This window comes from Pteronotus mesoamericanus, unplaced genomic scaffold (assembly GCF_021234165.1).
Source record: "Pteronotus mesoamericanus isolate MK-2021 breed Mesoamerican mustached bat unplaced genomic scaffold, CSHL_Meso_final contig_493, whole genome shotgun sequence".
NCBI classification, from domain to species: Eukaryota; Metazoa; Chordata; class Mammalia; order Chiroptera; family Mormoopidae; genus Pteronotus; species Pteronotus mesoamericanus.
In genome coordinates this window covers 964135-989289 of record NW_026555183.1, presented here as the reverse complement: position 1 = coordinate 989289, position 25155 = coordinate 964135, and the positions used below count along the sequence as shown (strand labels likewise).

At 51.2% G+C, this 25155-nt stretch overlaps 3 protein-coding genes and 1 non-coding gene across 8 annotated transcripts; 1 reads left to right on the top strand and 3 right to left on the bottom strand.

Moving 5' to 3' along the window:
- Window positions 1–3548: 3548 nt before the first annotated feature.
- Window positions 3549–11707, bottom strand: TAFAZZIN (tafazzin, phospholipid-lysophospholipid transacylase). 5 transcript variants are annotated; one of them, XM_054578173.1, is made up of 12 exons: window positions 11242–11707; window positions 11027–11155; window positions 9746–9791; window positions 9414–9499; window positions 9122–9124; window positions 8734–8817; window positions 5604–5684; window positions 5469–5510; window positions 5211–5273; window positions 4976–5028; window positions 4474–4551; window positions 3549–4354 (listed from the first exon to the last, which is right to left on the bottom strand). In XM_054578173.1, the coding sequence occupies exons 1-12, from the start codon at window positions 11348–11350 to the stop codon at window positions 4253–4255; spliced, it is 876 nt and encodes a 291-aa protein (XP_054434148.1). In that variant the 5' UTR covers window positions 11351–11707; the 3' UTR covers window positions 3549–4252. The 5 variants fall into 5 exon arrangements, with proteins under 5 accessions (XP_054434148.1, XP_054434149.1, XP_054434146.1 ...); XM_054578174.1 differs by lacking the exons at window positions 8734–8817; window positions 9122–9124 and having other exon boundaries at window positions 11194–11707; XM_054578171.1 differs by lacking the exons at window positions 8734–8817; window positions 9122–9124 and having other exon boundaries at window positions 3549–4378.
- Window positions 11708–13025: 1318 nt separating this feature from the next.
- On the top strand, window positions 13026–18648 carry DNASE1L1 (deoxyribonuclease 1 like 1). The gene is made up of 8 exons (XM_054578124.1): window positions 13026–13176; window positions 14895–15098; window positions 15447–15535; window positions 15616–15702; window positions 16821–16921; window positions 17068–17180; window positions 17261–17509; window positions 17585–18648. Exons 2-8 carry the CDS (start codon window positions 14970–14972, stop codon window positions 17726–17728), a joined length of 912 nt encoding a protein of 303 aa, XP_054434099.1. The 5' UTR covers window positions 13026–13176; window positions 14895–14969; the 3' UTR covers window positions 17729–18648.
- Window positions 18649–19460: 812 nt separating this feature from the next.
- Window positions 19461–22016, bottom strand: RPL10 (ribosomal protein L10). Its single transcript, XM_054578168.1, has 7 exons — window positions 21946–22016; window positions 21794–21839; window positions 20982–21040; window positions 20783–20890; window positions 20420–20558; window positions 19743–19905; window positions 19461–19662 (listed from the first exon to the last, which is right to left on the bottom strand). Exons 2-7 carry the CDS (start codon window positions 21814–21816, stop codon window positions 19510–19512), a joined length of 645 nt encoding a protein of 214 aa, XP_054434143.1. The 5' UTR covers window positions 21817–21839; window positions 21946–22016; the 3' UTR covers window positions 19461–19509.
- On the bottom strand, window positions 19949–20083 carry LOC129074386 (small nucleolar RNA SNORA70). Its single transcript, XR_008529535.1, has one exon. It is a non-coding gene; the product is annotated as a small nucleolar RNA SNORA70 (small nucleolar RNA).
- Window positions 22017–25155: the final 3139 nt, after the last annotated feature.

The window sequence follows — 25155 nt, the reverse complement described above, 5'->3', positions numbered from 1 at the left end:
ATGGTTAATATTTTTATGTCCTATTTAGGAAACCTTTTCCTGTCCCCAAGATTATGGAGATATTATTCTATATTATCTTCTAAATGTTGTCTTGTTTTTCAAACTTTTATGTATGGTGTAAGGTAGCAGTCAAGTTTGTTGTTTTTTTGTTTTGTTTTTTCATAGAGATCTGCAGTTGTCTCAGTACAGTTTATGGAGATGAACATCCTTTACCTACTGTCTTGAAATAATGCTTTTGTTGAATAACAAGTGTTCATATAGCTGTGGGTCATTTTTTGGGGTTTCCATTCCATTCCGCTTGTCAATTTGTCCTTCTAATACCATACCATCCTAATTACTATAGCTTCATAATAAACCTCAATACCCGGTAAGGCAAATCCTCCCACCTTGTTCTTCTTTTTCAAGAGGCTCTTCGTGTGGTGATTGCAGGTAGAGAGGAGGGAGGAGGCTATAAGGGGGAATAAATGGTAATGTAAAAAAATACAATAAAAATAATTTTTTTAAAAAAAGACTCTTCTGGCCCTGGCTGGTGTGGCTCAGTGGATTGAGCGCCGGCCTGCGAAACAAAGGGTCACCGGTTTGATTCTCAGTCAGGGCACATGCCTGGGTTACAGGCCAGGTCCCCAGTAGGGGGTGCGTGAGAGGCAACCACACATTGCTGTTTCTCTCCCTCTCTTTCTCCCTCCCTTCCCCTTTCTCTAAAAATGAATAAACAAAATCTTTAAAAAAAGAGAGAGACTCTTCTTGAGCTATGGTGTTTCCATGTAACTTTTAGAATCAGCTTATTAAATCGATCAGATTATTTTTAAGAGCCTGATTGAATTATTTGAAATTGTGGTAAAATAAACACAACATAAAATATATCATTATAGTCATTTTTTAAAAGACTTTGTTTACCTATTTTTGGAGAGTGGAAGGGAGAGAGAGAGAAGGAAAGAAACACCAATGTGAGAGAGAAACATCAGTTGGCTGCCTCCTGCACACACCCCAGTTGGGGGCCAAACCCGCAACCCAGACATGTGCCCCAAGCAGGAATTGAACTGGTGACCCCTCACCTTGCGGGACGACACCCAGCCAACCGAGTCACACCAGTCAGGGCCATTTTAGTCCTTTTTAAATTTTTATTTATTTATTTATTTTAGAGAGAGAGGGAAAGAGAAAGAAACATCGATTTGCTGTTTCACTTATTTATACATTCATTTGTTGCCTCTTGTATGTGCTCTGACTGGGGATCAAACTCACAGCCTTGGTGTATCGGGATGATGCGCCAACCGAGGTACCTGGCCAGGGCCAAAGCATTTGAGTCATTTTTCACTTTAAAATTTTATATCGTAGAAAGATATCCATAATACAAAATTTATCAATGTATATATTTAAAAAAATTATTTTAGAGAGGAAGGGAGGGAGAAAAGAACATCGATTTGTTGTTCCTGTTATTTATGCATTCATTGGTTGATTCTTGTATGTGCCCTGACCCAGGATAGAACCTGCAACCTTGGCGTATGGGGATGACACTCTAACCAATGAACTAGCCAGCCAGGGCCCCCATTTTATCCTTTTTTAAGTGTACAGTTCACTGACATTAAGTACATTCACACTGTTGTGCAACTACATCCATCTCTAGAACACTGTCATCCCAAACTAAAGCTCTGTCCCCAGTAAACACTAACTACCCATTGCTCCCCTTCCCTCAGGCCCTGGCAACCACTATCCTGCTTTCTGTCTCTATGAATTTGACTACTCTAGGGACCTCATACAACTGTAATTATTCAATATGTGGCTTTTTGTGTCTGGCTTACTTCACTTAGCATAATATATTCAAAGTACATCCATATTGTAGTATGTGTCAATTTCTTTTTATGGTTGAATAATATTCCATTTGTAAGACCACATTTTGTTACTCTGTCAATGGACACAAGGTGTTTCTGCCTTTTGGCTACCGTGAGTAATGCTGTTGTGAACACTGGTGTACAAATCTCTGTTTGAACCTTGATTAGCTTTTGGTTAAAATTACATTCAGTCTATATATCAATTCTGGAGAACTGACACCTTTACTATATCAGGTCTTCCTGTTCATGATTGTGGGATCTTTCTCCATTCACTTAGTTCTTCTTTAATGTCTTTCAGTAAAGTGTTATGATTTTCTTTATATAGTTCTTTCATATATTTTGTTAGATTGATTCCTAGGTACCTTGTAGCTTTTGTAAATAGCGTCTTGCTTTAAATTATATTTTCTAATTCTTTGTTGCTGGTGTATGCATAGAAATGTAGCTGAACCCTGGCTGATGTGGTTCAGTGGAGTGAGTGCTGGCCTGCGAAATCAAGGGGTCGCTGGTTCAATAAAAATAAATGAAGTCTTTAAAAAAAAAAAGACTTTATTTTTAGAGGGGAAGGGAAGGTGAAAGAGAGGGAAACATCAATGTGTGGTTGCATTTCGTGGACTCCCTGCTGAGTACTTAGTCAGCAACCCAGGTATGTGCCCTACCTACACTGGGAATCAAACTAGTGACCCTTTGGTTTGTAGGCCGGCGCTCAATCCACTGAGCCATACTAGCTAGGGCCACAGTTGCAGTTCTGATCTTTGAATCTTCTCTCTTCTTTCTTTCCAGATTTCTATTATAGTATTTTTCATAGTCTGCCTGACACTGTCAATTGAACAGGGTTTCAAACTGTTCTTCTTTTTTAATTTCTTTTTAGATTTTATTTATTTATTTTTAGAGACAGGGAAAGAAACATCAATCGGTTGCCTCCCCAACTGGGGACCTGGCCTGCAACCCAGGCATGTGCCCTGACTGGGAATTGAACTGGCCACCTTTGGGCTTGCAGGCCAACACTCCATCCGCTGAGCCACACCAGCCGGGGCCAACAGGTTTTGTTCCTGCTGACCCAAGTATGGGGCTTCATTTCCTTGTTTGGTGATCTTTGTGAGGTCTTTTTGGTTAATCTTTACCTTGGATTAACTGGAGCCCTAAACTGAGCTTGCTTTCGTCTAGAGAGGATTTACTTTCTGTTTGTGCCAGGAGTGCCACCATCCAGGGTCCCAAACTCAATCTAGGTGTTCCCCTTACCGCTTCTCACCACAGCATGTCGCCCTTAGAGGCTCGTGGGGCCCTTCAGACACCTCCTTCCTCTTGGAAAGCAATGGCGGAGGGAAGATTGAACTGCTACCTTTTTATCACTGTATTTTTTCCCATTACTATTTATCCCCCTTATATGCCCCTCTCCCCCCACCTCCTGAACTACTGCTTGCTTCTCCCTACTTTTTGCTAGTTTTAGGTTTTGAAACAAGTCTCTTAGCCTTGCTTTGCCTCCTTTGCAAAATGAGATGAATCCCTACTTTCACAAGGCTGATACGAGGATTACTGACAATGACTGAAGTTAGTGACTGGTGCACACCGAGAGCTCTACACCCTTCTGCTCAGGTGCTCTGAATGCGCCCAGGGCTGTAAGGGCCCAGCCTCCCTGTCCAGCGTGCTACCTCCCATCCCCACCCATCCCCACCAGTACAGAGAGGCCAGAGGTAAAAGAGCACAACACAGATGCTTTACTGTTTACAAAACATGGAAACCCAACCCCTGGAGTGATGCCAGGGACACAGAAATGACAGAGAAGTTGATGGGCCCCAGCATGGGAGGAGTGACCAGGTCTCAGGCCCTCGCTGCTGCAGGCTCCACTCTGGCAAAGGGCTGCGTTTTGCCTGCAGCCCAGGGCCGGGCTCTGCCTGAGGCTCCCAAGGCCTGTGGGAAGCTCAGGCAGAAGGAAGCGGTGGCCTAAGACCATCCCTGATGAGGCGGTGAATAGCTCCAGGCCAACAGCCTGATGGGACCCTCCCCAAGCTCCAGCCTAGTCATCCACCTCACTTCAACTACCCTCCCTCCAGATGCCAGCCCTGGGAGAGAACACAAGAAGGAAGGAGGCCACTGCCTAAACTTCCTCCTCCCTTTGTGGCCGAGAGCGAGGAGCAGCTGTGATCCTTCCTTCAACTGAAGAACCACAGAGGAGCTGGAATGCCCACTAACCAGGAGAGGGTACCCTTTAAGGGTTATGAAGAAATCTGTCTAAAAAACCCTATCTGACCTCAAAGCATCAGTCCATTTCCCAGCCCTAGCTGTGTGCAGGGGCAAGAACCGAAAGGCGGTGCTGGGAGCCTGGCAGCTCGGACTGGGCCCCAGAGCTGCCTCTTCGCCAGGCTTCAGGGGCGCGTGTCACAGGACCATGAGGCAGCCAGGGCAGGGTCTGGGCAGGGCGGTGCCTATCTCCCAGGCTGCAGGTGGTTGTGGAGCTGCTCGGCCTGGGTCTTCAGGCGCTGGAATTCCTCCTGAATGAAGTCAGTCAGGGCTTTGCGCATCTCCACCTGAGGGGAAGGACTGGGGCTGACCTGCAGCCCTCAAGGAGCTTCACCCAGGGGCCCTGGGGAGCCAAGGGTGCTGGGAGGGGCCAAGGACAGCCAGGGGACATCCTGGGGAAACTCACGGTGGACTTATTCTCTGCCCGGAGCCGCTCCAGCACAGGCAGGACACTGAAGGGCTTCCCTATCAGCACGGTGATTTTCTGCAGGGGAAACCGGCCACCAGATGACAGGAACAGGGCGAGTGCCCACAGCCCCAGCCCCATCGCCCCAGGGAGCCAGAGGCCGAGTCCTGCCCCTGGCTTGCTAGGTGCTCCCTCTGGCCACTCTCCCTCTTTAGAATGAGGCTTAATGGTACCCAAGGGCCATCCTGGTCCTAGGGTTCATGCTCTAGATGTCCTGTCCTGTCCTAACCCCAGGGACCACCCCTGCCAAGGCCTGATTTCCTTCGCTCTCCTCCTACAGGGCTTGGTGCCAGGAAGGCCCTCTCAGTGTTCCACTTGGTCCCTCTGCCACAGCCTCAAGCTCAGCTGCTCCTGAATCTGGCCTCAGTAATGCTGAGCGGGAGACAAAAGGCAGATGGCAGGCAGGCAGGCAGGCAGGCGAAGGGCAGCAGCCTCTACCTACCTGACCAAAGCGGGGGAAGTACGGCGGGTTGTTAGGAAGGACGTCGTTCATTCCTGCAGCACAGTTAACGGAAGGCTGGGAAGCAGGCACAGGGTGGAGCGCGACAGCCCCGGCCCCCGACCCCGGGCTCCCTCTCTCTGCCACCCTGTGCAAACCGCCCCAAACACCACCTAGGGAAGCCCCTCTCCCTGCGTCCAACCCCAGGCTGCAGGCTCACCCCGAGAGGGAGGCTTACCGACATGCCACAGCGGCAGGATGATGGGGTTGAGACGACACTCGGCAATCAGGCGCCCGATTCCTGCTCCACGGAGAGGCAGAAACGTTGGTGCAAGCGCAACTCCAGTGCCAGCCTCCAGCGGGGGCCGGCTGCCCTCCCCTAGTTAAAACCAGCTCCCCTGTCTCTTGGGCCAGCCCTTGTCTTGGCATTTGTCCCCTTGCTGCTGCTGCCATATACCATGGTCCAACCGAGCCAGAGAGGACCAGAGGCCCTTACCCCACTTGAAGCGCAGGAACTCGGAGCTCATGTTCACTTTTCCTGGGTGGGGGGAGACAGAAGTGAGGCTTTGGACGGTGTGGGGAGTCTCGCCCATATTCTTGGGGGCTTTGTGACCCTACCGGCCTCACTGACCTTCTGGGAAGATGTGCACCCAGTCCCCGTGGTTGAGCTTCTCCAAAATAAAGTCCATTCCCTTCTGGTAAACACCATCTCCTGCCAAGAAAAGGAATCTCCCCATCAGCCCCCATTCTCCTGGGGTCCCCCGCTTCCCTCTCCTTCAGAATAAAGCAGCAGCCCAGGAACTGCCTCTTCCCCCTCCCCATTGCACCGTCCACAGACAGCTTCCAATGACCGTCTCCCCTGAGCCAGCTCAGCCCCAGCTGTACCACTTTGTAGCCCTTGACATTCTTTGCTCAGTAATATCCTCTAAGTGCCTGTCCCTTGCAAGGCAGCGTCATCTCAGACTAAAATTCTGAACTTGACAATTCCTCCACTGACCACCAATCTCACCTTTTTTAAAAATCCTTTTTTTTTAAAATTTATTGATATTAGAGAGAGGGAGAGAGGGAGGGAGATTTGTTGTTCCACTTATTTATGTGTTCATTGGTTGTTTCTTGTATGTGCCCTGACCAGGGATCAAACCTGCAACCTTAGTGTATCAGGATGATGCTCTAACCAACTGGCCTACCCAGCCACAGCCCAACCCCATCTTTTGCCTGTGGGTCCCACCATAGCCTCACCCACTGAGCCATTCAGCCACAGGCATACACCTGCAGTACAGCCCCTGGCAAACCCCCAACCCACACACCGCCCTCTATACCCTCCCTCCGTCCCCAGCCAGGCTCTTGGAGCCTTCTTTCTCCTTGGGATGAGCCACCCTGGGGCAAGCCTAAATCTGCTGCCGCTGGCCCCGAGGCTGCTGCTGGAGCAAACCAAGTCTATTCATGACTTCCAGCCTCACTTGGGCCACAGATTCTGGATAGCAACCCTTTCTCAGTGGCTCAGCCAGGCCAGTTCCTGCAGCCAGTCCTCACAGGCCCCCCAGCCCTGCCTGCACCCTCAGCCTCCTCCATCCCTCCCTCCTTCTGGCCCCTTAGTCACAGGGCTCCCTTTGAAAACTACACTCTCCATCTGATGGAACATATGGTATTGAGAGTCAGGAAAAGCTCAAACTTGCTAGACTGAAAAAACTGGAGTTGAGCTGCCCCCAATGCTAGCAACACACGCCTTGGAGATGCCCTGAGACCCAGACACTGAACTCAGGCGGCTCAGAGGTCAGCAAGGACACAGACATCAATGCCTAACGCGGCATGCTGGCTTTCAACTTGGAGCCATGTGGAGACAGTTCATGACCACACACAGTAATAATCTCATCAACCTTGTCCACACAATGGATAGAGAAGGGGGGGATTGAAGGAGCCGGGCAGAGTAGGAGTAAACATCTTAGCAAGTAGGGAATAGATGAGAGCTGCGTCACAGGGGCAAAGGTCCCACGCTGGCACTGTCTCGGGCCAATACGCTGAGAAATGGACTTTTAATCTGTTCTCTGCAAGTCTGGGTCTTTGGAAGGTGCTACTTAAGGCTCCAGGAGTCTCAATCTAACCCAAATGGGGACCTGGCCCAGCAGCTTCCTCAGGGGCTGGAGCTGGGGAGCAGGGTGAGAATGGTGGTTTCCCTTCTTGGGACTGCGTTACCTGGGAGAGGCGGGCTTCAGAGGTATCAGCTCCTCTCTACCAAAACCCACTGGTGCAACCAAACCATCCAGCTTGAAATGGAAGTTTTAAAATAATGCTATGCTTTCGGAGCAACACTTCATAACGTCTAGCTTTTGCAAATGCTCTTTCTGCTCACTTGTAGAGCCTGTGCAAGATCACCCCGATACTTCATGTCAATCACAAAGCCTATGCTTGGGGCGGGGGGGAGGAATTTTTTTGGAGCGCGGAAGCAAAGTATGCCAGATACTTCCTTTGCTTCAATACGTTAGGCCTTTGCTGTCCATCAAATTCATCTGATAAAAGGCTTGCCCCTGCTCACTTTCTCTCACTGAAACTGTTTAAGATGAAGATTTTGCATTGTTTTTAATTGTGCAATAAATCTTAGATGCAGGTCAAAAAGAAGAATGATATAAGAAGTGGACATGGGATGACTCTGTCTGGGGTTGCAGAAGGGAGGAACCGAGGCTCAGGGACGGGGATGTATGAGCAGAATCCCCATCTCTCAGAACAGGGCATGAGAAACAACTCCATGGTCATGCCACTGTAGTCTCTGCTTGTGCTTTAAAGAAATGAAGGAGCCTCCAGAAGCAACAGAAAAAGAAAGCATTCTAGGCCACTGTCTCTGGGGAGTCGTCTGAGGATTTGGAGGCATGAGTGCGGTAGCTTTTCATTTATTTGAGATTATTTTATTAGATTTTACCATGTTTTACCTTGACCGACTAGAAATAAAAACAACAACAACAAACTTCCCCTTGACACCTCCAACACCCTTTGGTTACTTCTTCCTCTCTCTTCCCCACAACCAACCTCTGGGAGGAGTGGCCATCCCTGCTGCCCCCTTCCTCCTCCCCTCTCCAGCTCCCAGAGGGCCCTGGGGCTTTGCTTCCTTTCTCTCTGGCCATTGCTTCCTGCTTCCTTGGTGACTTGTCTGTCCTTCTGTGCTCTGAGGTGCCATCCTGGGTCCCTGCTCTAACCCTCTGCAATCTCACCTCTATGTCTGTGACTTCGTTTCTGGCTGAGTCCCTAGTATCTTTATTCCCAACCATTCTTTTGAGTTCCAGAACTGCATACCCCCCTGCCTCTGGAACTGGTCCCCTCCTTGGACGACAGGCTCCTCAGATGAATTACACGCAAAACAGGTCTCACCTCCTCTCCTAACCCTCTCATCCCATCTCCAAGTGGTTTAGTATCACCAGATATCGCCTAGTGTCATCTTTGAGTTCTCTTTTCTTTGCCCCTTCCCACACCCAATCTATCAACAAGTTCTGTCAACTCTGCCTCCAGGGCCCATCCCAAAGCAGTCCCCTTCCGCAGTGACTCCCAGAGGCCCAGCTACGACCCTCTGCTGCCAGAACTGTTGTGACAGCCCCTGGCCAGGCCCCCCCGCCTCCACCTGGCCCTGTTCCCATCCACCAGCCACTCTACAACCAGGGCGCTCTCTCTCTGAACCAGGGATAGAGCACATCACTGCCTTGATGAGAGAACAGATTCCAATATTCTTTACATGATTATTCCAGCCCCTTCGGCCTGCAACCTGCATTTTCTACCTTTATCAATTACCTGTCCAGTGCCTGGCCAATGCTTCCTGTGTAGAATGCTTTTCCTTTCATACTCTGCCTGGAAAAATGCTACTTCCCCAGAGGAAAGAGCAGCCTGGATTTGAATCCCGGCTTTGCTACCTCTCCCATGGTGACCTTGGGCCATCGGCTTCATCCCTCCAAGTCCCTTTAGGTAGAGAATGGGAACCAAAAATGGCCCCTACCTCCTGAGGCTCTTGAGAGGTGTTGAGTAGTCATTCAATGTTATACATACTCCATACGTAAGCACGTTTGTTCTCCCAAGCCCTGCAGCCTATGGCACATGCCACTTCCATCATGGCCACACGGCCACCAGTGAGTTAGCAGTGTCCTCAAGAGAAGGGGCTCTGGATAATACCTCCTTGACTTCTAATGCCAGAGCTCCAGATCTGTACAATACACAGGCAGTTGCAGAGAACAGAGCACTCTCCAAGAAACCATCGCTCCTCCAGCAATGGAGCTATGCCTCACGCTAGCGGGGCAGCACTCCCTGGCTCCCCTTGCTCCCAGGCTGCCTGTCCCACCTGGGTCCCTCCGCTCCCGGTGCTGCCAAGCCAGAAGCACCAACCACCATGGGAGGCCAGAGAAGCCTGCAGAAGTGCCTCCCTGCATCCACTGGCCCAACAGCCCCTCCCGGGGAAGCAGCTCACCTCGGCATACCGGCACGCACTTGCCCAAGCTGAAAAAGTGAGAGTGCAGCTCCTTAGTGAAACAGATGTCTGCAGCTGCGGGGGTCCTGGAGTGGGGACAGATGCAGTCATCCCTGCCTCTCCTGCACCTTGCTTCCCAACCGCCCTCCGAGCGTGATGGCTGACATCATCAGCAATGTGGGATAGAGGTACAAGAGGACCTGTGGGGTCCCACCCCCTGCCCTGCCTGGACTGCTGGCCGCCGCCTCCTGGGCAGAGCAGGAGGAGGGCAAATCTGGGCAGAGACGGGTGAGGCCTGCCGCGCCCTTCGGGAGGGGCCCATTCCTCCTCACCAACGCATCAACTTCAGGTTCCAGATGTGGCGAAGTTTCAGGATCCCTAGAGAAGGAGAGGAAAGGTGTCATGCCCCAACTTACCCTGTTTCCAGGAGGCACCACTTTCTGGCCACACCATTTCAGGAATTGAAGAACAAGGGCAGCAGCACTACCATTTCCCTGGGGCCCACAGTGGCATCTTCTAGATCCTTGGGCTGGACTCCCAAGTTTTTGCGGGCTCTTCACTCTCTTCCACTCCCCATACCTCATTAGTAACCATGCCTGGTCGGCCTGCCTCCCCAGTATATTTTGATGCTGTCTACTCTTCTATATCTCTCTCTCCAGTTTCATTGTCACCACCCTGGTTCAGGCTACGGGAATAGGGAATACTATAAGCAGGGGTGTCCAACCGGCGGACCGCAGGCTGCATGCAGCCCAGGATCGCTGTGAATGCGGCCCAACACAAAATCATAAATTACTTAAAACATTATGATATATTTTTTTGTGATTACGTGTCACAATATATTTAATATGTGGCCCAAGACAACTCTTCTCCCAGTGTGGTACAGAGAGGCCCAAAGGTTGGACACCTCTGCTAAAATCTATGGCCTCCTTCCTGGCCTCCTGGGATCTGCCCGTGGTACCCCACAGACCATCCACTACCCGGCAACCAGGGTGAGCTCTGAAAGGCTCTCATTAGACAATGGTGGTTCCCCATGTAGTCTAACCTCCCGCGTTCAGCAGTGAAACCTCTGGACACCCTTCTACCCAGCCATCCAGATTACTGAAGCAAAACATTTCTGTGAAGTCAGTAGAGCAGGAACTTCTAGGTGGGAAGCCAGGCTCCCAAATAAGGTTGATTGATTGAGGGGTACAAACCCAGCCTGGGGCAAACCTGGAAACGGGATACAGGTCTCCCAGCCCCTCGCCCAGAGTTTCCTTGACAGGTCCTCAGATTTGTTCCCAAGACTCCAAGACTCTGTGGGACCTTCAATAACTTAGAGAATGAAGGGTTCCACAGGCCTGCTGCAACAGAGAAAACTGTCAGACCTCGCCCTGTGGCCAATTCCTCACTTCCTCATTCGCTCCAAATTTCTGAGGCTCTCTCCAAATCACCTTCCTTGAGGGGACGCTCAAGGGGTCACAAGTCAAACTTTCACCATTAGGGCAGGACACCCCATAAACAGTGGAGCCAGAGCTATGTGAAGAACCCAATGAGAAGTGAGTTTGTTCTGCTTTTGTTTGGCTCTTTCTGGGGTTCTCCCTGCCTCCCTGTGCCCAGCACACTGGTAGGTGTACCCCAGAGATGAGGGTCATCCATGCAGGACTGGTGATTGGAGACAGTGATGAGGGGGGTGGCTGGGCCTCGGTTCTCGATGAGCTCATACAGCACCTCCTTGTTGTGGACGGTGAGATGGTTCATGTACTCTGGGGGGAGAGAAACAGTGTGGTGTGGGGGTCTTGACCTTCTTCTCCTCTGGGGCCCAGGGCTTCCCCCAGCCAAGCCCACTCACTGGTCCAGAAGCAGCTGTAGGTGCCCACCAAGCCCATGACGACGCTGCTGGCCAGGGTCCAGGTGACCCGCGGCACCGCGGGGAATGGCCATTTTACATGCAGGGGCATCTCCTCCCTACCGCCCCCGGCGGCCTGGCCGTTCCCCTGACACGGGGCAGCCTGTGGGGCCGCTCTAGGTCTGTATCCTCAACCGCTCCAGAGCCCAGTCCCTAACAGGTCCGCGCCAAAAACACACGCCGCGGGTCGGCGCGACAGGGGACTCGACCAAGGTCACCTTGCGGGGCAGGCCAGAGCCCGGCCCGGCCCCGCTCTCTCGCCACAGACGAGCCGCCACCGTGATCAGGAGCCGGGGATCGCAGTGAAGAACAAGAGGAACTGGCGCCGGCAGGCGCGCGCCTCACGCAGCCACCCGCGGAAAAGCGAGCCTGCAAAGGCCACACGTTCTTCGGCCGCCTGTCGCAAAACGCGCTCGGGCCGCTTGACGGCAGCGGGGGAAGTCCTAACCCTAACCCCGCCCGGCCGCAGCGCAGTCTCAGTTCGAGGCCGCCCGTCAGCTGAGCGTCCCTTTTGTGTCAATCCGTCCCCAGAAAAATCTCCGTAGGTAATGTGGGTTGCGTAGCAGGATTACCTGACACTACTCAAAGTCGGGGCTGGCGAAGCACTTTTACTTTAGTTTTCTCCTCATTATTTTTATTTAAGTAAAATTTATATAACAGAATTAACCATTTAATAGTATTTTATAGCATTTAAATTATATATTTTATGTATATAATATATACGTTATGTTATAAATTATGTAATTTTACATAATTACAATGTTATAGAATTGTACTATATGTTCGTGTATGATATGTATTATGTGATATAATATATAGTAATATGTACATAGTGTGTATTACAGAATTTTATATCATTTAATACATTGCGATATTGTCAACCACCGCCTCTAGATCCAAAACATGTCCATCACCCCCAAAAGAAAGCCCCGTACCCCTCAAGAAAACTATTTTTTTATTTTAAATTATAATTCTATCGATTTAAAATTTTTTTTCAACCTGCTCACTGGCAACGGCGACAATGGCCGCTCTACAATCATCCAGTGAGGACTCACCTCCCACCCTCAGACCTCGCGGAGCCCCCCAGTTGTCCCAACAGCGAGAGTGCCGGACACCACGCGATACTGAGCTGTCAGCTCTCTAATCCACCTCTCTCAGGGACAGTTCCTCAGTGTACCCTTGATGTCCAGCACCGCGGCCAGTTCCTGCGCCAACCGTCGCTCACTTTGGGTCTCTGGAGAGCTCAGGGAGTGTGCAGCCCCACTGGGGCCCGGCCCGAGAACTTGGAGAGAAGGCTCTTGTCCTCAGGGGTGCCCAGGCTCTCCGCGGGACTCCCCTACGTAGAACATGAGCTGCAGATTTTGCGTCTTCCCTCACCAAATGCTGCCTGGAGGGAGTCCCAGAGCGGGGGCTGAACGCCAGGTCTGGGAGAATGAAGCTCGGGGTTTGCACTCCGGCGCCAGCTCCTCCTCGCCGCACACCCTTTGCACAAGCGACCACTCATTATTGGGCTGCTGCCGCTCGATCTTTGTTACTCACAGGTCTGTCATCTGCCTGCGGCCCCGGGCCTCCGCCCCTGCTGGGTCTCACGCAGGCCGGGGGCGGGGGATAAGGCGGGGTCTGAAGGGAAAGTGGGCGGGTAGGTGCCTGCTGTTGCAGGCAAACTGCCTGCCAAATCCAAGCGCTGGGGCGGAGCCGGGACCGGTCCTGCTTGTGTGGAAGTTTAGGTTGGCCGGCCTGGCCCGGACGGGTGGGGCTGTTAGACAGCCTGTTCCTCTTTCTCCTCTTCGATCCCTGCTAGGCCGGCGCTGTGATCCCGTGGGGTGTCTCGATACGCTTGCAGTTGAGGCAGGTGTGCAGAAAAGCTGGTCTGTGCAGGTATGGAAACCCCCTGGGCAGAGGGAGGGTGGAAGTTGTCTCCCACTCCGGAGGTGGTGGGGGGAGGTAGTAAGAGGGGAAGGGAACCCTAGGACTAGGGCCAAGGAAGGCCTGGTGTTGGAAGCCCAAGCTGGACTTCGGTTCTTCTTGTCCTCCACCCTCCTGGGGGCCCCTGGTCCTAGAACCTCCAAGCCTGCCTTGACAGCCCAGGGATGCCTAAACGCCCACATACATCCCATCATAGGCACCAGGGCTGGTGACTCAAACTGACATGAGTGACAGAACAGGTGATGGGGGAGAAACAGGCATCGAGCTGGCCAGGAGAGTGAAGAAGTGCAGGGAAGCCATGAAAGGTGATCAGAGAAGAGAGGCCAAGGAAGACAGAGGCAGAGTGTGAGAGAGGTGGAAAGTGAGCCCCAGGGGGAAGGTGACAAGATGACGAGAAGAGCAGGCAGACAGAAGTCGAAGGACTTATGCTATTACTGAATGAGAGCCACATAAACAGGGTGTATCAAGTTGCTGAGCCCAGAAGAGCAAAGTCTGGATGAGTCTGAGACAAGAATAAACCAAGAGAGACTCTCCGGAAGCGCAGGTGGGGGTGGGGGCGTCTTTAGCTGGTAAGATGAGCAGGAAGGCCGCAGCAGTGGCGGTGGGGCACGGGGAAGGGGCCCGTCACATACTACAGCAGGGTATCAGAGGCAATTTTTAATGCATATGCCCTTGAACCCAGCAATTGTACTGCAGGGAGTTTGTCTTAAAGATAACATCTCACAAGCAGAGAGAGAGAGATTTGTGAAGATGGTCCTCCTAGTTACTAATGGTGGTGAAAAGCTGGGATCAACCCTGAGGTTGAACCCTTGTGCACTACTGGTGGGGAGGTAAGTTAGAATAGCTGCTATGGAAAATAGTATGGCGGTTCTTCAATAAATTAATCATAGGATTACTATGTGGCTCAGCAATTCCACGTATGGATATATACCAAAAAGAAATGAAAGGAGGAACTTGAAGAGATATTTGTACAATCATGTTCATAAGCAGCATTACTCGCAGTAGCCAAAAGGTGGAAGCAATCCAAGTGTCTATTCACAAATGAATGGATGAACGAAATGTGGTTACCTCTACAGTGGAATAGTATTCAGCCTTAAAAAGGAAGGAAATTTTGAACCAATGTCACCCCAATAAATTCAATTTTTTAAAAAGAGAAAGGAAGGAAATTTTGACACTCTACAACACAGATGAACCTTAAGGACATTATGCTAAGTGAAATAAGCCAGACACGAAAGGACGAATAGTATATCATTTCATTCTATGAGGTCCTGGGAGTAGTCAAACTCACAGAGACAGAAAGTAGGGTGGTTGGTGCCAGGGACTATGGAGAGGGGATGGGGGGTGGGGTTAGTGTTTAATGTGGACAGAGTTTCAGTTTGGGAAGATGAAAAAGTTCTGGGGATGGATGGTGGTGATGGTTGCACAATAATATGAATGTATTTAGCGACGCTAAACTGTACGTTTAAAAATGGTTAAGATGTTAAATTCTATGCTATGTATATTTTAGTACAATTAAAAGAATGAGGTCAAGCCATATGCCAATGTCAGAAGGTGTGCATGGGGAGAATAGGCGGGAAATCTGTGGCGCTGGCAGCTCTGGGGGGCTGATGTTGGGCAGCAGGATGAGCATCACTTTCTCTGTCCATAACACCATGTCCTTCTGAAACCAGAACCAAGCCCAGCTAGGACTACATCCTGAGGCAACCTGGATTCCTCCAGAGGGTCCCAGTAGCCCGAACACAACCATGCGCTGCCCAGCTGTGCTCCTGCTCCTGGTTGGTGGGGTTGAGGCCTTTCGCATCTGTGCCTTCAACGCCCAGCGGCTGACACTTGCCAAGGTGGCCAGGGAGCATGTGCTGGACACCTTAGTTCGGGTAGGTTCATAATTGCAGGGAAGCTGCACTCCTGAAGACCACAAGACAAAGCCCCCAGCCCTGCCCGGCCCGGAGCACGGCCCAGAAAAGAAGGGACGTGGGTGCAGAGACGTTGAGCAAATCCTTTCTGTGCCATTGACCTGAGTCTCTTCCCCTGTAAAACGGGTGTAACGCGGGTGGGGATGGCACTCCGTTTTCTCCCAGGGATTTTCTAGTCCCACTGCTCTCTCTGGGCCACAGCCAGCACACCATGACACTCTTGCCCATGTCAGGGGCCAGTGCCAGGACCTCACTCCCCGGCTGGGGCAGCTGGTGCTGAGTGGGGCTGGCCTTCCCGGTGTCCTGCAGATCCTGGCTCGCTGTGACATCATGGTGCTGCAGGAGGTAGTCGACTCTTCTGATGGTGCCATCTTCTTACTGCTTCGAGAACTCAACCGGTGAGCCGGGCTCTGTGGGTCTCATGTGGGGTCCCCTTGAGCCGCAGGGCCCCTGACCCTGGCCTCCCATCTCCTGGCAGATATGATGGCTCTGGGCCCTACGAAGTCCTGAGCAGCCCCGCTCTGGGGCGCAGCACATACGTGGAGAAGTACGTGTACATCTACCGGTAAGTACACATGGCGGCCAGGGCACACTTGGTGCTTGGCCCACCGTGAGATGGCTGAGTAGCTGTGAGGGCGACAAGCCCCTTCTTCCTGGGGCAGCCCTCACCTTCTCATCACACTTTTTTTCTCAACCATTTTATTCTGGGATCTGCCTCTCCTCTTCCCTTGCCAGCTTTGGTGTTTACACGTTCCTACACCAGGCCTTCTCCACACACAGATGTTGGGTCTCTCTGCCTCTCTCCTGTGGAAGCCACTGGCGCTCAGGGCATGTCTGGGCCTGCTTGGGAGTGGCCGGCTGCAACTTCTGGGAAGAGGCTTAACCAGGGCTCATCATGGGCCTTGGATGGATATGGTTTCTAGAAAAAGCCCTACGATCCTGGGAGGACATCCCAGGGGGAGTCCTTTGGAGTCGGGATCGAGAGGGCAAGGGGGACTGTCTGGGAAGGAGACCTATTTCTTCATATAGACGAAATTATAGAATGACTAGAATTCACTCCAAAATAATGGGGGAACAATGTTCACATAGGAATGCTCATAGCAGCATCACTCATGACTCCTCAAAGTGGAAATGACCCAAGTGTTCATCAGCTGATGCATGGATAAAAGGTGGTCTTCCTATGCAATGAAATAGTATTCAGCCACAAGACGGAATGAAATACTGACCCATGCTGCAACATGGGTGAACCTTGGAAACCTATACTAAGGGAAGGAAGCCAGATACAGAAGAACAAATATTATTCAATTTCATGCATACATGAAATGTCCAGAATAGGTGAATCTAGAGGCAGAAAATAGATCACTGGCTGCCAGGGGCTGAGGGGAAGGAGAATGGGAAGTGACTGTTAATGGGTACAGTTTCTTTTTGGAGTGATAAGAATGTTCTAAAATTGATTGTGGTGATGGTTATATAACCTTGTGAATGTACTAAATGCCACTGGAATTTTATGGTATATAAATTTTGTCTCAATAAAATTCTATGAAAAAGGCTAGGGAGGCTGTGCCCCCATGAGATGAAGCTGCTGGTGGGTGGCCCCCTCCCTGAGCGCCAGCTCTGATGCTGGCACTTGCAAACCAAAGTCGGTAATGTGGGGCCACTGCTTCCCATCCCTTGGTCCCCCAGGTCACACAAGACACGGGTCCAGGATTACTACTTGTACAACGACGAGGATGACATCTTTGCCCGGGAGCCCTTTGTGGCCCGGTTCACTTTTCCCAGCACAGGTAGGAAGGAGAGGGCGGCCCTGCTATGTGGGAGTGGGAAGGGAGGGGGGGGCCTGGCTTGCTCTAGTGAGGGCTTGGTTACCCCGAGGAGGCTGTGCGAAAGGGCCAGGAGTGGGTGGGAGCCCTCCATCCCTGGGGCCTTGCAGTCCTTCCCAGCTTGGTGTTGGTCCCACTACACACCACTCCGAAGGCTGTAGAAAAGGAGCTGAAAGCCCTGTACGATGTGTTTCTGGATGTCTCCCAGCACTGGCAGAGCAAGGTAAGGCTGGGCAGATTGCATGATAGAGGGGGGAACTGGGTGGCAGGGTGGCCAGGCCCGACAGCTGTCCCCCTCTCTAGGACGTAATCCTGCTTGGGGACTTCAATGCTGACTGTGCTTCACTGACCAAAAAGCGCCTGGGTGAGCTGGAGCTGCGGACTCAGGCCGACTTCTACTGGGCAATTGGCGACGAGGAGGACACCACGGTGCGGGCCAGCACCCATTGTGCCTACGACCGCATAGTGCTGCACGGAGAGCGCTGCCAGAGCCTACTGCACTCTGCAGCTGCCTTCAACTTCCCCAGGAAGTTCCAGCTCACTGAGGAGCAGGTAAAGGGTTGAGGCACGAATTAGTCACAGGGAAGTCGCTCAGCCCTGACACTCTGTCCCTTTGTCCATCCCCAGGCCCTCAACATCAGTGACCACTACCCTGTGGAGGTGGAGCTGAGCAGGGCAGCGCGCAAGATCCGGCCCCTCAGCCGGGCTGCTGTGTTGCTGCCATCCCTGCTGCTGGTGCTGCAGCCCCTCCTGCCCTCAAGCTGGGCCTGACGGCCTGAACCTCACCCCGACGTCAGTGCCTGCTGCGCGCGGGTGTGGTGATGACACTAGCTTCGGGACTCAGACCGCAGCCTCTCCTGTTCATCTGCCTTGCAGCCAAAGCAATTCCCGAGGGGCTTGAACTGCAGCCCTCCTCCATCTCCAGGGCTACCTTACTGACTGCAGCCCTCTGCCTTTGGTTTGGTTTGGCTTGTGTCCTGTGGTTAAGCCTGTGCCTGGCATTCGAATGTGGTAGAGAAAGGCAGGACCCTGAGGCTGGAGCCGTGGCGCTCTTCCCCCAAGTAGTGTCAGGAATAGGGACAAAGCAGGCTCCAGGGCTGGGGGAAGGGAAAGGGGCTCAGAAAAGGGAATCACAACCCATGAAAAATTATGACAAAAAGGGAATTTAGGTACACACCGAGGACAAAAAGCTATATTAGATGTGTGTAGCAGATGTATCATGTGCCATGTTTATTATAGATAGGAATCATATAATCAGTATGACGATCCCAGTAAAAAGAATGGAGCCCTAGCTGGTGTGGCTCCGTGGATTGAGCTTTAGCCTGCGAACTTAAGGGTCACTGGCTTGATTCTCAGTCTGAGTACACACCTGGGTTGTGCGGCCAGGTCCCTGGTTGGGGGCTTGTGGGGGGGAGGCAACTGGTCCATGTTTCTCTCCTTTCCTCCCTCCCTCCACCTAACTCAAAAGGTGAATAAAATTTTTTAAAAAGTCGCTGGTGATTCCCAATCAGGGCAGATGACCAGTGTTTATCTACCACACTGGTATTTCTCTCCCATTCCCCTCTAAAAAACAAAATCCTTGTGGAAAAAAAAGGGTCAATGGTTCACATACAAGCGAACCAAGGCCAACACATAAGGTCAGCTGTCATCGAATGAAAACAGCCACAAACAGCCCTAATGACTATAGTCCAGCCCAGGAGGTGCAGTCAGTCCATGTTGGCACATTCCTCTGGTATGGCCTCGGGGAGGCTCATTGCCAAGGCTAGATTCACAAATGCATGAACAAGGTATCAGGTAACTGTTAATAGTGGTAATTGCTAAATTTTTAAACTTTTAGTGGTTTTCTGAAGCACTCATGTTAATGGTTACTGTATCCTGATACATGTCAGCAAATGGAACAAGCAGATTTCCTTGGGATGTTAGAGCAGTCACACACCAAGTGTGAGAGGGAATGAAGTTGCACAAAAAGGAAATGAGGGACCTAGCTAACTTCAGAAGCACTCTATTCTCCAGGAACAGAGCTCAGTAAAAACAGCCTTAGCAAGACAAAGCCATAAACTGCAAGTTACAATCAAATTAATGGTTTGGGGCTGCACAGCATTTGCTCTAAGGTCTCCTGGAGGGCTGGTTTAAACATGGCTGTGACCATGCCGATACCTCTGGCTCTCCCCATTCCATGCTGCTGCTGGCTTGGGACCCATGGGCAAAGATTCCATAGCAGCCGAAAGGTAGCCTTAAGCCACAAGCCCCTTTTTCACCACCCAGGGAAGGGGCATTTAAGAAAGGTAGCACTTGCATTAGGACTAACCATGGCCTGGGTGGGCTTTTGAACCTATAGCCTCTGATCCAGGCAGGTCCAAAGTCAATGTCCCAACTACATTGCTGTTCTGGGTTTGTTTGTTCACAGCTCTGACACACTGTCAGTCTATTTTGGAAAACAAAAGACCGTGACCCTGGGGTTCCCAAGGCTCCCCCTTCCCCCATGAATTTAGATGCAAAGACATGGACAGGAAGTAGGATTTATTGGTGTGTGTTAAGGTGGAAGCAGAGACTCATGAGTGCAGAGCCCGCCATTTTTCCAGGGGACCACGATTAGGGATGTATTTGACCCCACAGCCATCTGGGATGAGCCGCTTTTCAGCCACCATGTCTTCAAATTCATCCGCATTAAACTTAGTAAAGCCCCACTTCTTGGAGATGTGGATCTGGGGAAAAACAGAACTGAATCAAGATACTTGGAGACTGGGGCAAGTAAAGGGAGAAACAAGGCCATAGCACTACTTACCTTCTGGCGGCCAGGGAACTTGAACTTGGCTCTGCGTAGGGCCTCAATTACATGCTCCTTGTTCTGCAGCTTGGTGCGGATGGACATAATGACTTGGCCAATGTGGACCCTGGCCACTGTGCCTTGGGGCTTTCCAAAGGCACCCCTCATACCTGTCTGGAGCCTAGATTGGGGACAGCATGAGGTCAGGAGTGTCCACCAGAAAGGGCTGTATCCAAGGTCCCTTAAGGCAACCCATACTAGCAATAGGCTGCGTACACTACCAAGGATGCTACTGTCTGCAGACATTGCACACCAGGCCCTCACGGGTAAAAGAGCTTGGTCGGCTTAATTGGCTGCAGTGAACCACAAAACAGACTAACTAGAATCCCTACCCAGGTGCCACTGGGCTTGCTGGCAGGTGGCTGTCATCAAGTTCAAGCCTACTTCCTCTACCTGCCACCCAGAGGCTGCTAAAAGACTTAGTCTTGATGCCCTAATGTTTGTTTCTCGGAGCCAGTTCTATTCACTTATGGACTGCTGGAAAAATTAGTGTCCACCAAAATCTTGCCAGCCATTTGCCTTGCTTTGCTGGGTGGTTAAGTCTTTATTTGGGGCCGCCTCTTTGCCCTAATACAATAATCAAGCCCAACACAGAGGCCCTTGAGTTAGGGGAAAACACCCAGGACCCAGCTCACCTGTCAGCTCCAGCACAGGACAACATCTTGTTGATGCGGATGACGTGGAAGGGGTGGAGCCGCACTCGGATGTGAAAGCCATCTTTGCCACAGCTTTTCACCATGTACTTGTTGGCGCAAATACGGGCAGCCTCCAGGGCTAGAGGGTGTGGGAGAAAGGCAGCAGAATGAGGACAGCACAGAAGCACTTACCATGGTCCTCCCTGGCTCTCAGGGGATATCTCTACTGTCTGGGTTTCAAAAAGAGGCTCACAATTGGGTGTTTATGATTAATGAGCTGGTAATTCCAGTACAGCGTGCTCTGGATTTGGCTGGGGGAGCACACAGAAATAGGCACAATTAACAAGGGATCCTGAACCTCACCTTCGGAAGAGAGCTGCTCATATTCATCTGACACCATGTGGCCACAGAGTGGGAACTCATCCACTTTTGCCTTTTTCCGGCCCAGGTCAAAGATGCGGATCTTGGCATCTGAAAAAAGCTTGGGTAAGTTGTGTGTGGAGTGTCTCAGACAACTGAGTCAGTGCAGCCAAACCAGTTGGGGAGCTGCTCCGCAACTTACCAGGGACACCTCGGCAGAAGCGAGACTTTGGGTACGGCTTGTTCTTACAATACCGGTAACTGCGGGTGGGGGGGGAAAGGCAGGTTTTCAGGGATTTACAAGTGAACTCGACTACAGGGACTTCCAGTGCTCCCTCTAAGTTTAGACCAAAGGAGGGCTGGGAGGGAGTACGGTGACACGTCACTCAAAAAAATAGCTCTAAAGGAAGATACAGTCACAAATAGGTGGCCAAAAGTTAGAGGACAACCATGTTACTAACAGTTAAGAAAAACAAACACCTCACTTCCATACACTGCATACTACATTTGCCGCAAAAAGAGCAGTACAGTTCACGACATCCACCTAGACTTCTGGGCACGCGGCATTTTGCCTCCGAGCCACGTGAAGGGCTCCCGGCGCCCCCTACAGGCCACACAAAAATTCTGAGCCCACACGGCACGTAGCCCGGAAATAAGACGGAGATAGCACACAAAGGCCCAGAGGGCAGTGAGCCTGAAAAGGCGGCGAATTTTCAGGACAAAGGGCGGGGTGCAAGGAGGACGTCGCTTCGATCCTGAAACTGGCTCAGAAATGCAATGCTGGGTCAATAACACCCCAACTAAATTGTGGAGACCCTTAAAGGACGTCATCACGTTTTAAGTTAAAGAATCACATTACATAAACGAAAACCTAAAGCAGCCCGGAAAGCACGTAGAGTCTGTTTGCAAAATAGAAAAGCTACAGTAGCGAGGCCCCACCCCACGGTTGCTTTCAGCAGCCAAATGCAGTTATCCCTCTTCCCAGCAGTGAAATAGCATGTATTCAACACTCACCACCGGGCGGGGCGGCGGCCCATGGCGACACCAGGATCTTCACTGGCTGCAAGGAAACACAAAAAAGTCGGAACAAAAAATGAAGCCAGGTAACGAACCAAGAAAAGGAAATGGTAAGGGCCCAGGAAGACTGTTACACCTCCACTACTCACCACGCTGAAGGGAAAGAGGCGCTCCCACGCCTGCGCATGCCTTATATATGCCGTCTATCTCCGCGCGTAGGAACCATAGAGTCTTGGCGAAGGTGGAGAGACACTCTATCAGACTTGCAGACCATAGAGGCAATGACGCTCTGCGCCTGCGTGCAAGCAGCCTGAAACATGCGCAGAACGGGAAAGTAGCTGAGCGTCTGACCACAGCAGGCAGTTGGCGAATGGGAACTAGCCACATCAGCACGAGAAAACCTCTTTCAACTGGCCATCTTGGGCGTAGAACTAGGCCCGAGGGTTTGCTGTAACTATTAAAGACTTATGTTCCTAGAGTTGAAAGAAGGGAAGTACCTCCGAAAGGGGCTCACGGCGGTTGCGCGCGTGTTCCGGGGGTTCGCTGTGCCCAAAACATGCTTTCCGTGCCCCGCTCTGGGTTCCATGGCCTGAAGGGGATGTGCCGTGCTGGAGCCTGCATTTCTTTGTCGATGGGGAGGACAGAGCCGGAGGCCTGCCACGAGGCCCCCAACCCGCGCCGTAACCTAAGACTCTGCAGCCGGCCTTGCTGTGAGCTCTGCTCCATGTGTTTGTTACCCCAAGACCTGGGTCATGGCCTGCGCCCTCCCGTGAGAGTAAGGCCAAGGAGAAGCCTCCACCGAAATCCAGGGCCCAGGAAACCCAGTGAGCACTGTTGACCCCGCTCTACCCACCTTGGCCCGGCAGAGAAAGACTTTGTGCTCCCCCCGGTGACTTGGAGAAGGGGACAAAGAGGGCTGCGATCCTGTATCGCAAAGGGTACGGTCGCTGTGTCTCCGGCCCCGCCCAGTCCAGGCTTCTAAGAGCAGCTTCCACTCCCAGGGCCCAGGACATGCACCCCACACACAGACTCCTTGCAGAGCCCACTACGTTCCGGTGCCTCCTGAGTGTGTCTGGACGGTTCTCTGTAAAGCATAGATTCACACACACACGCACACGCGCGTGCGCACACACACACACACACACCCCCGAGCCTAGTATCCAGGGAGAAGTGGGCAGAGCTGTGGCCAGTCACTCAGGAATGTGCTGTCCAACGGAGGTGTCTGTCCAAGCATCTGGAGGTGGGGAAGGCAGGACATAACAAAGTCTTCTCAGTGTGACTTGATGGGTGGCCCTGAAGAGAGGGAATCCTGCTCAAGTATGCCTGTTCTTCAGGATAATCAGGTCCCTTTGGGAAGGCTTGGAAAGATTTGTGATGTGCACGTCCAGCTGTGGTGCAGAGGCCTTCCCAGGGGACCCAGCCTCCCCTTCTGGAGGCTCTGGGTCCGGAAACTGGGTTAGAGGCTGTGACCCTCTACTATAGCAACTTAAGTCAGCTGTTCAGCTCCCAGACCTAGAGCATTTAGGGTTATATACATCACTGTGGTCTTTTTTTTTTAAAATAAAGATTTTATTTACTTGTTTTTAGAGGGGAAGAGAGGGTGAGAAACATCAAAGAGTGATTGCCTCTCATGCGCCCCCTACTGGGAACCTGGCCTGCAACCCAGGCATGTGCCCTGACTGGAAATCAAACCGTCGACCCTTTGGTTCTCAGGCTGGATGCTCAATCCATTGAGCCACACCAGCCAGGGCTGGTCTTTTTCAGAACTTTTGAAAGACACAGGTGTACCCCCTGTAATGGCGCTCAATGCCTCCCTGAAAAGAACTGCTTCTGGGCCTTTCTGTGGAACATAGTTGGGTGATGGAGAGTTTGGATAGAATATGATAAATCTACTCCAAAATTCTTTTCTCCTTGAGCCTTTGGATTCTTTCCTCCACCTCATGCCAGGACAGCTCTGGCATCAAAACCCATGAACTGCAGGCCACAGGTATGTCCAAGTTACAGTCAGTCAACTAAGTGAGATGGTAACCTTCCCACCAGCTGCATGCACTAACACATTCCAACTGGAATTCTAGTAAGTGCACCCCTGTCAGTGAATCCAGCCTCAACTGAGTGTTACAGCTCACCTCCTTAGTCTAACACCCTGAAGATCCACACCCACAGCTGGTAGATATCAAGTCATGGAAATTTTTTACGCATGAGCTATTTCTTCCTGGGTTATACTTTGTGTCTGTCCCATGGAGCATGTAGGTATTTGACACACATAATGCCAACAGGGGATGATTGCAGAGGATCTTGAGGACAACAGGTGTCCCCTAGCAAGTCACCTGCCCAACTGAGGTAATGACACAGTCCTCCAACAATGAAACACCAATGCCCCAGACACCAGAGGGCAGGCTACTTACATCACCAAGGGAGGCTCAGAGGGACGGGGGGATTTCCCAATGTTCATCTTCAACCAGATGTCCCCATTCCAGGTTTCAGGGCCCTGCTTCTCCAACCACTGCCCTACCTTTCACATGAGAAACATGGAGAGGCTGGGAATTCGAAAGACATCGGGATTCTGTAACACACATAATTAAATACTCTGTTTGATTTTCAGCACTGTCAGCCCTGCTGAAGTAAGGGAAGTTCTCTGCTTGTCATCCTGTAATGAGCTAAGAGGTAAGGAACTGGAGCTTGAATATAAAAGGTTGGTTACTCAGAGGTTGGAAGACTGAATGTGCAAAAAGGGATACCGAAGAAACATAATACAGGAAGAAGCTCCCACCCCTAGAGCAAGGGGAAGGAGGAAAGAGGTTGGTGTCACTGGAAACCTAGAAGCCAGGAGGAGGGGTGATGAAGAGCCGGAGCCCAGATATCTGAAGACAGGCTGCTGCAATTTTTCAGGGGAGGAAGCAACATCCTCAGCAAAGAAGGGGAACAAAGCAGGAGGTAATTTCCAAGGCACCATCTTCAGGTCACTAATTCTTTGGTGCATCTCTCTGAAGTTTAATCCGTCTGTTGAGATTTTTATTTCAATGACTTTTTTTATTTTTAATAAGATTTTATTTATTTTCAGAGAGAGGGGAGAGGAGGGAGAAAGAGAGGGAGAGAAACATGGATGTGCGAGAGAAACATCAATTGGTTGCCTCTCTCACACCCCCAACTGGGTACCTGGCCTACAACCCAGGCATGTACCGTGATCAGGAATCAAACTGGTGACCTTTGGGTTCACAGGCCGGCACTCAGTCTGCTGAGCCACACCAGCCAGGATGACTATGTTTTCTTTAATAATTTATTTTTATTGTGTTTTTTCCATTACCATTTATTCCCCTTACACTCTCTTCCATGTCCACCCACCCCCTTCAATGACTATG

Coding starts and splice junctions, on each gene's coding strand:
- RPL10 (XM_054578168.1), bottom strand. CDS start 21,816: ATGGGCCGCCGCCCCGCCCGGTG. Junction 21,041..21,793: donor GGCCGCCGCCCCGCCCGGTG/GTGAGTGTTGAA, acceptor CCCCACCCGCAG/TTACCGGTATTGTAAGAACA. Junction 19,906..20,419: donor TCCTGTGCTGGAGCTGACAG/GTGAGCTGGGTC, acceptor TCCCCAATCTAG/GCTCCAGACAGGTATGAGGG.
- DNASE1L1 (XM_054578124.1), top strand. CDS start 14,970: ATGCGCTGCCCAGCTGTGCTCCTGCTCCTGGTTGGTGGGGTTGAGGCC. Junction 15,703..16,820: donor AAGTACGTGTACATCTACCG/GTAAGTACACAT, acceptor TTGGTCCCCCAG/GTCACACAAGACACGGGTCC. Junction 16,922..17,067: donor GTTCACTTTTCCCAGCACAG/GTAGGAAGGAGA, acceptor GGGGCCTTGCAG/TCCTTCCCAGCTTGGTGTTG.
- TAFAZZIN (XM_054578173.1), bottom strand. CDS start 11,350: ATGCCCCTGCATGTAAAATGGCCATTCCCCGCGGTGCCGCGGGTCACC. Junction 11,156..11,241: donor CTACAGCTGCTTCTGGACCA/GTGAGTGGGCTT, acceptor CTCTCCCCCCAG/AGTACATGAACCATCTCACC. Junction 5,029..5,210: donor CCTGCCGCTGTGGCATGTCG/GTAAGCCTCCCT, acceptor ACTGTGCTGCAG/GAATGAACGACGTCCTTCCT.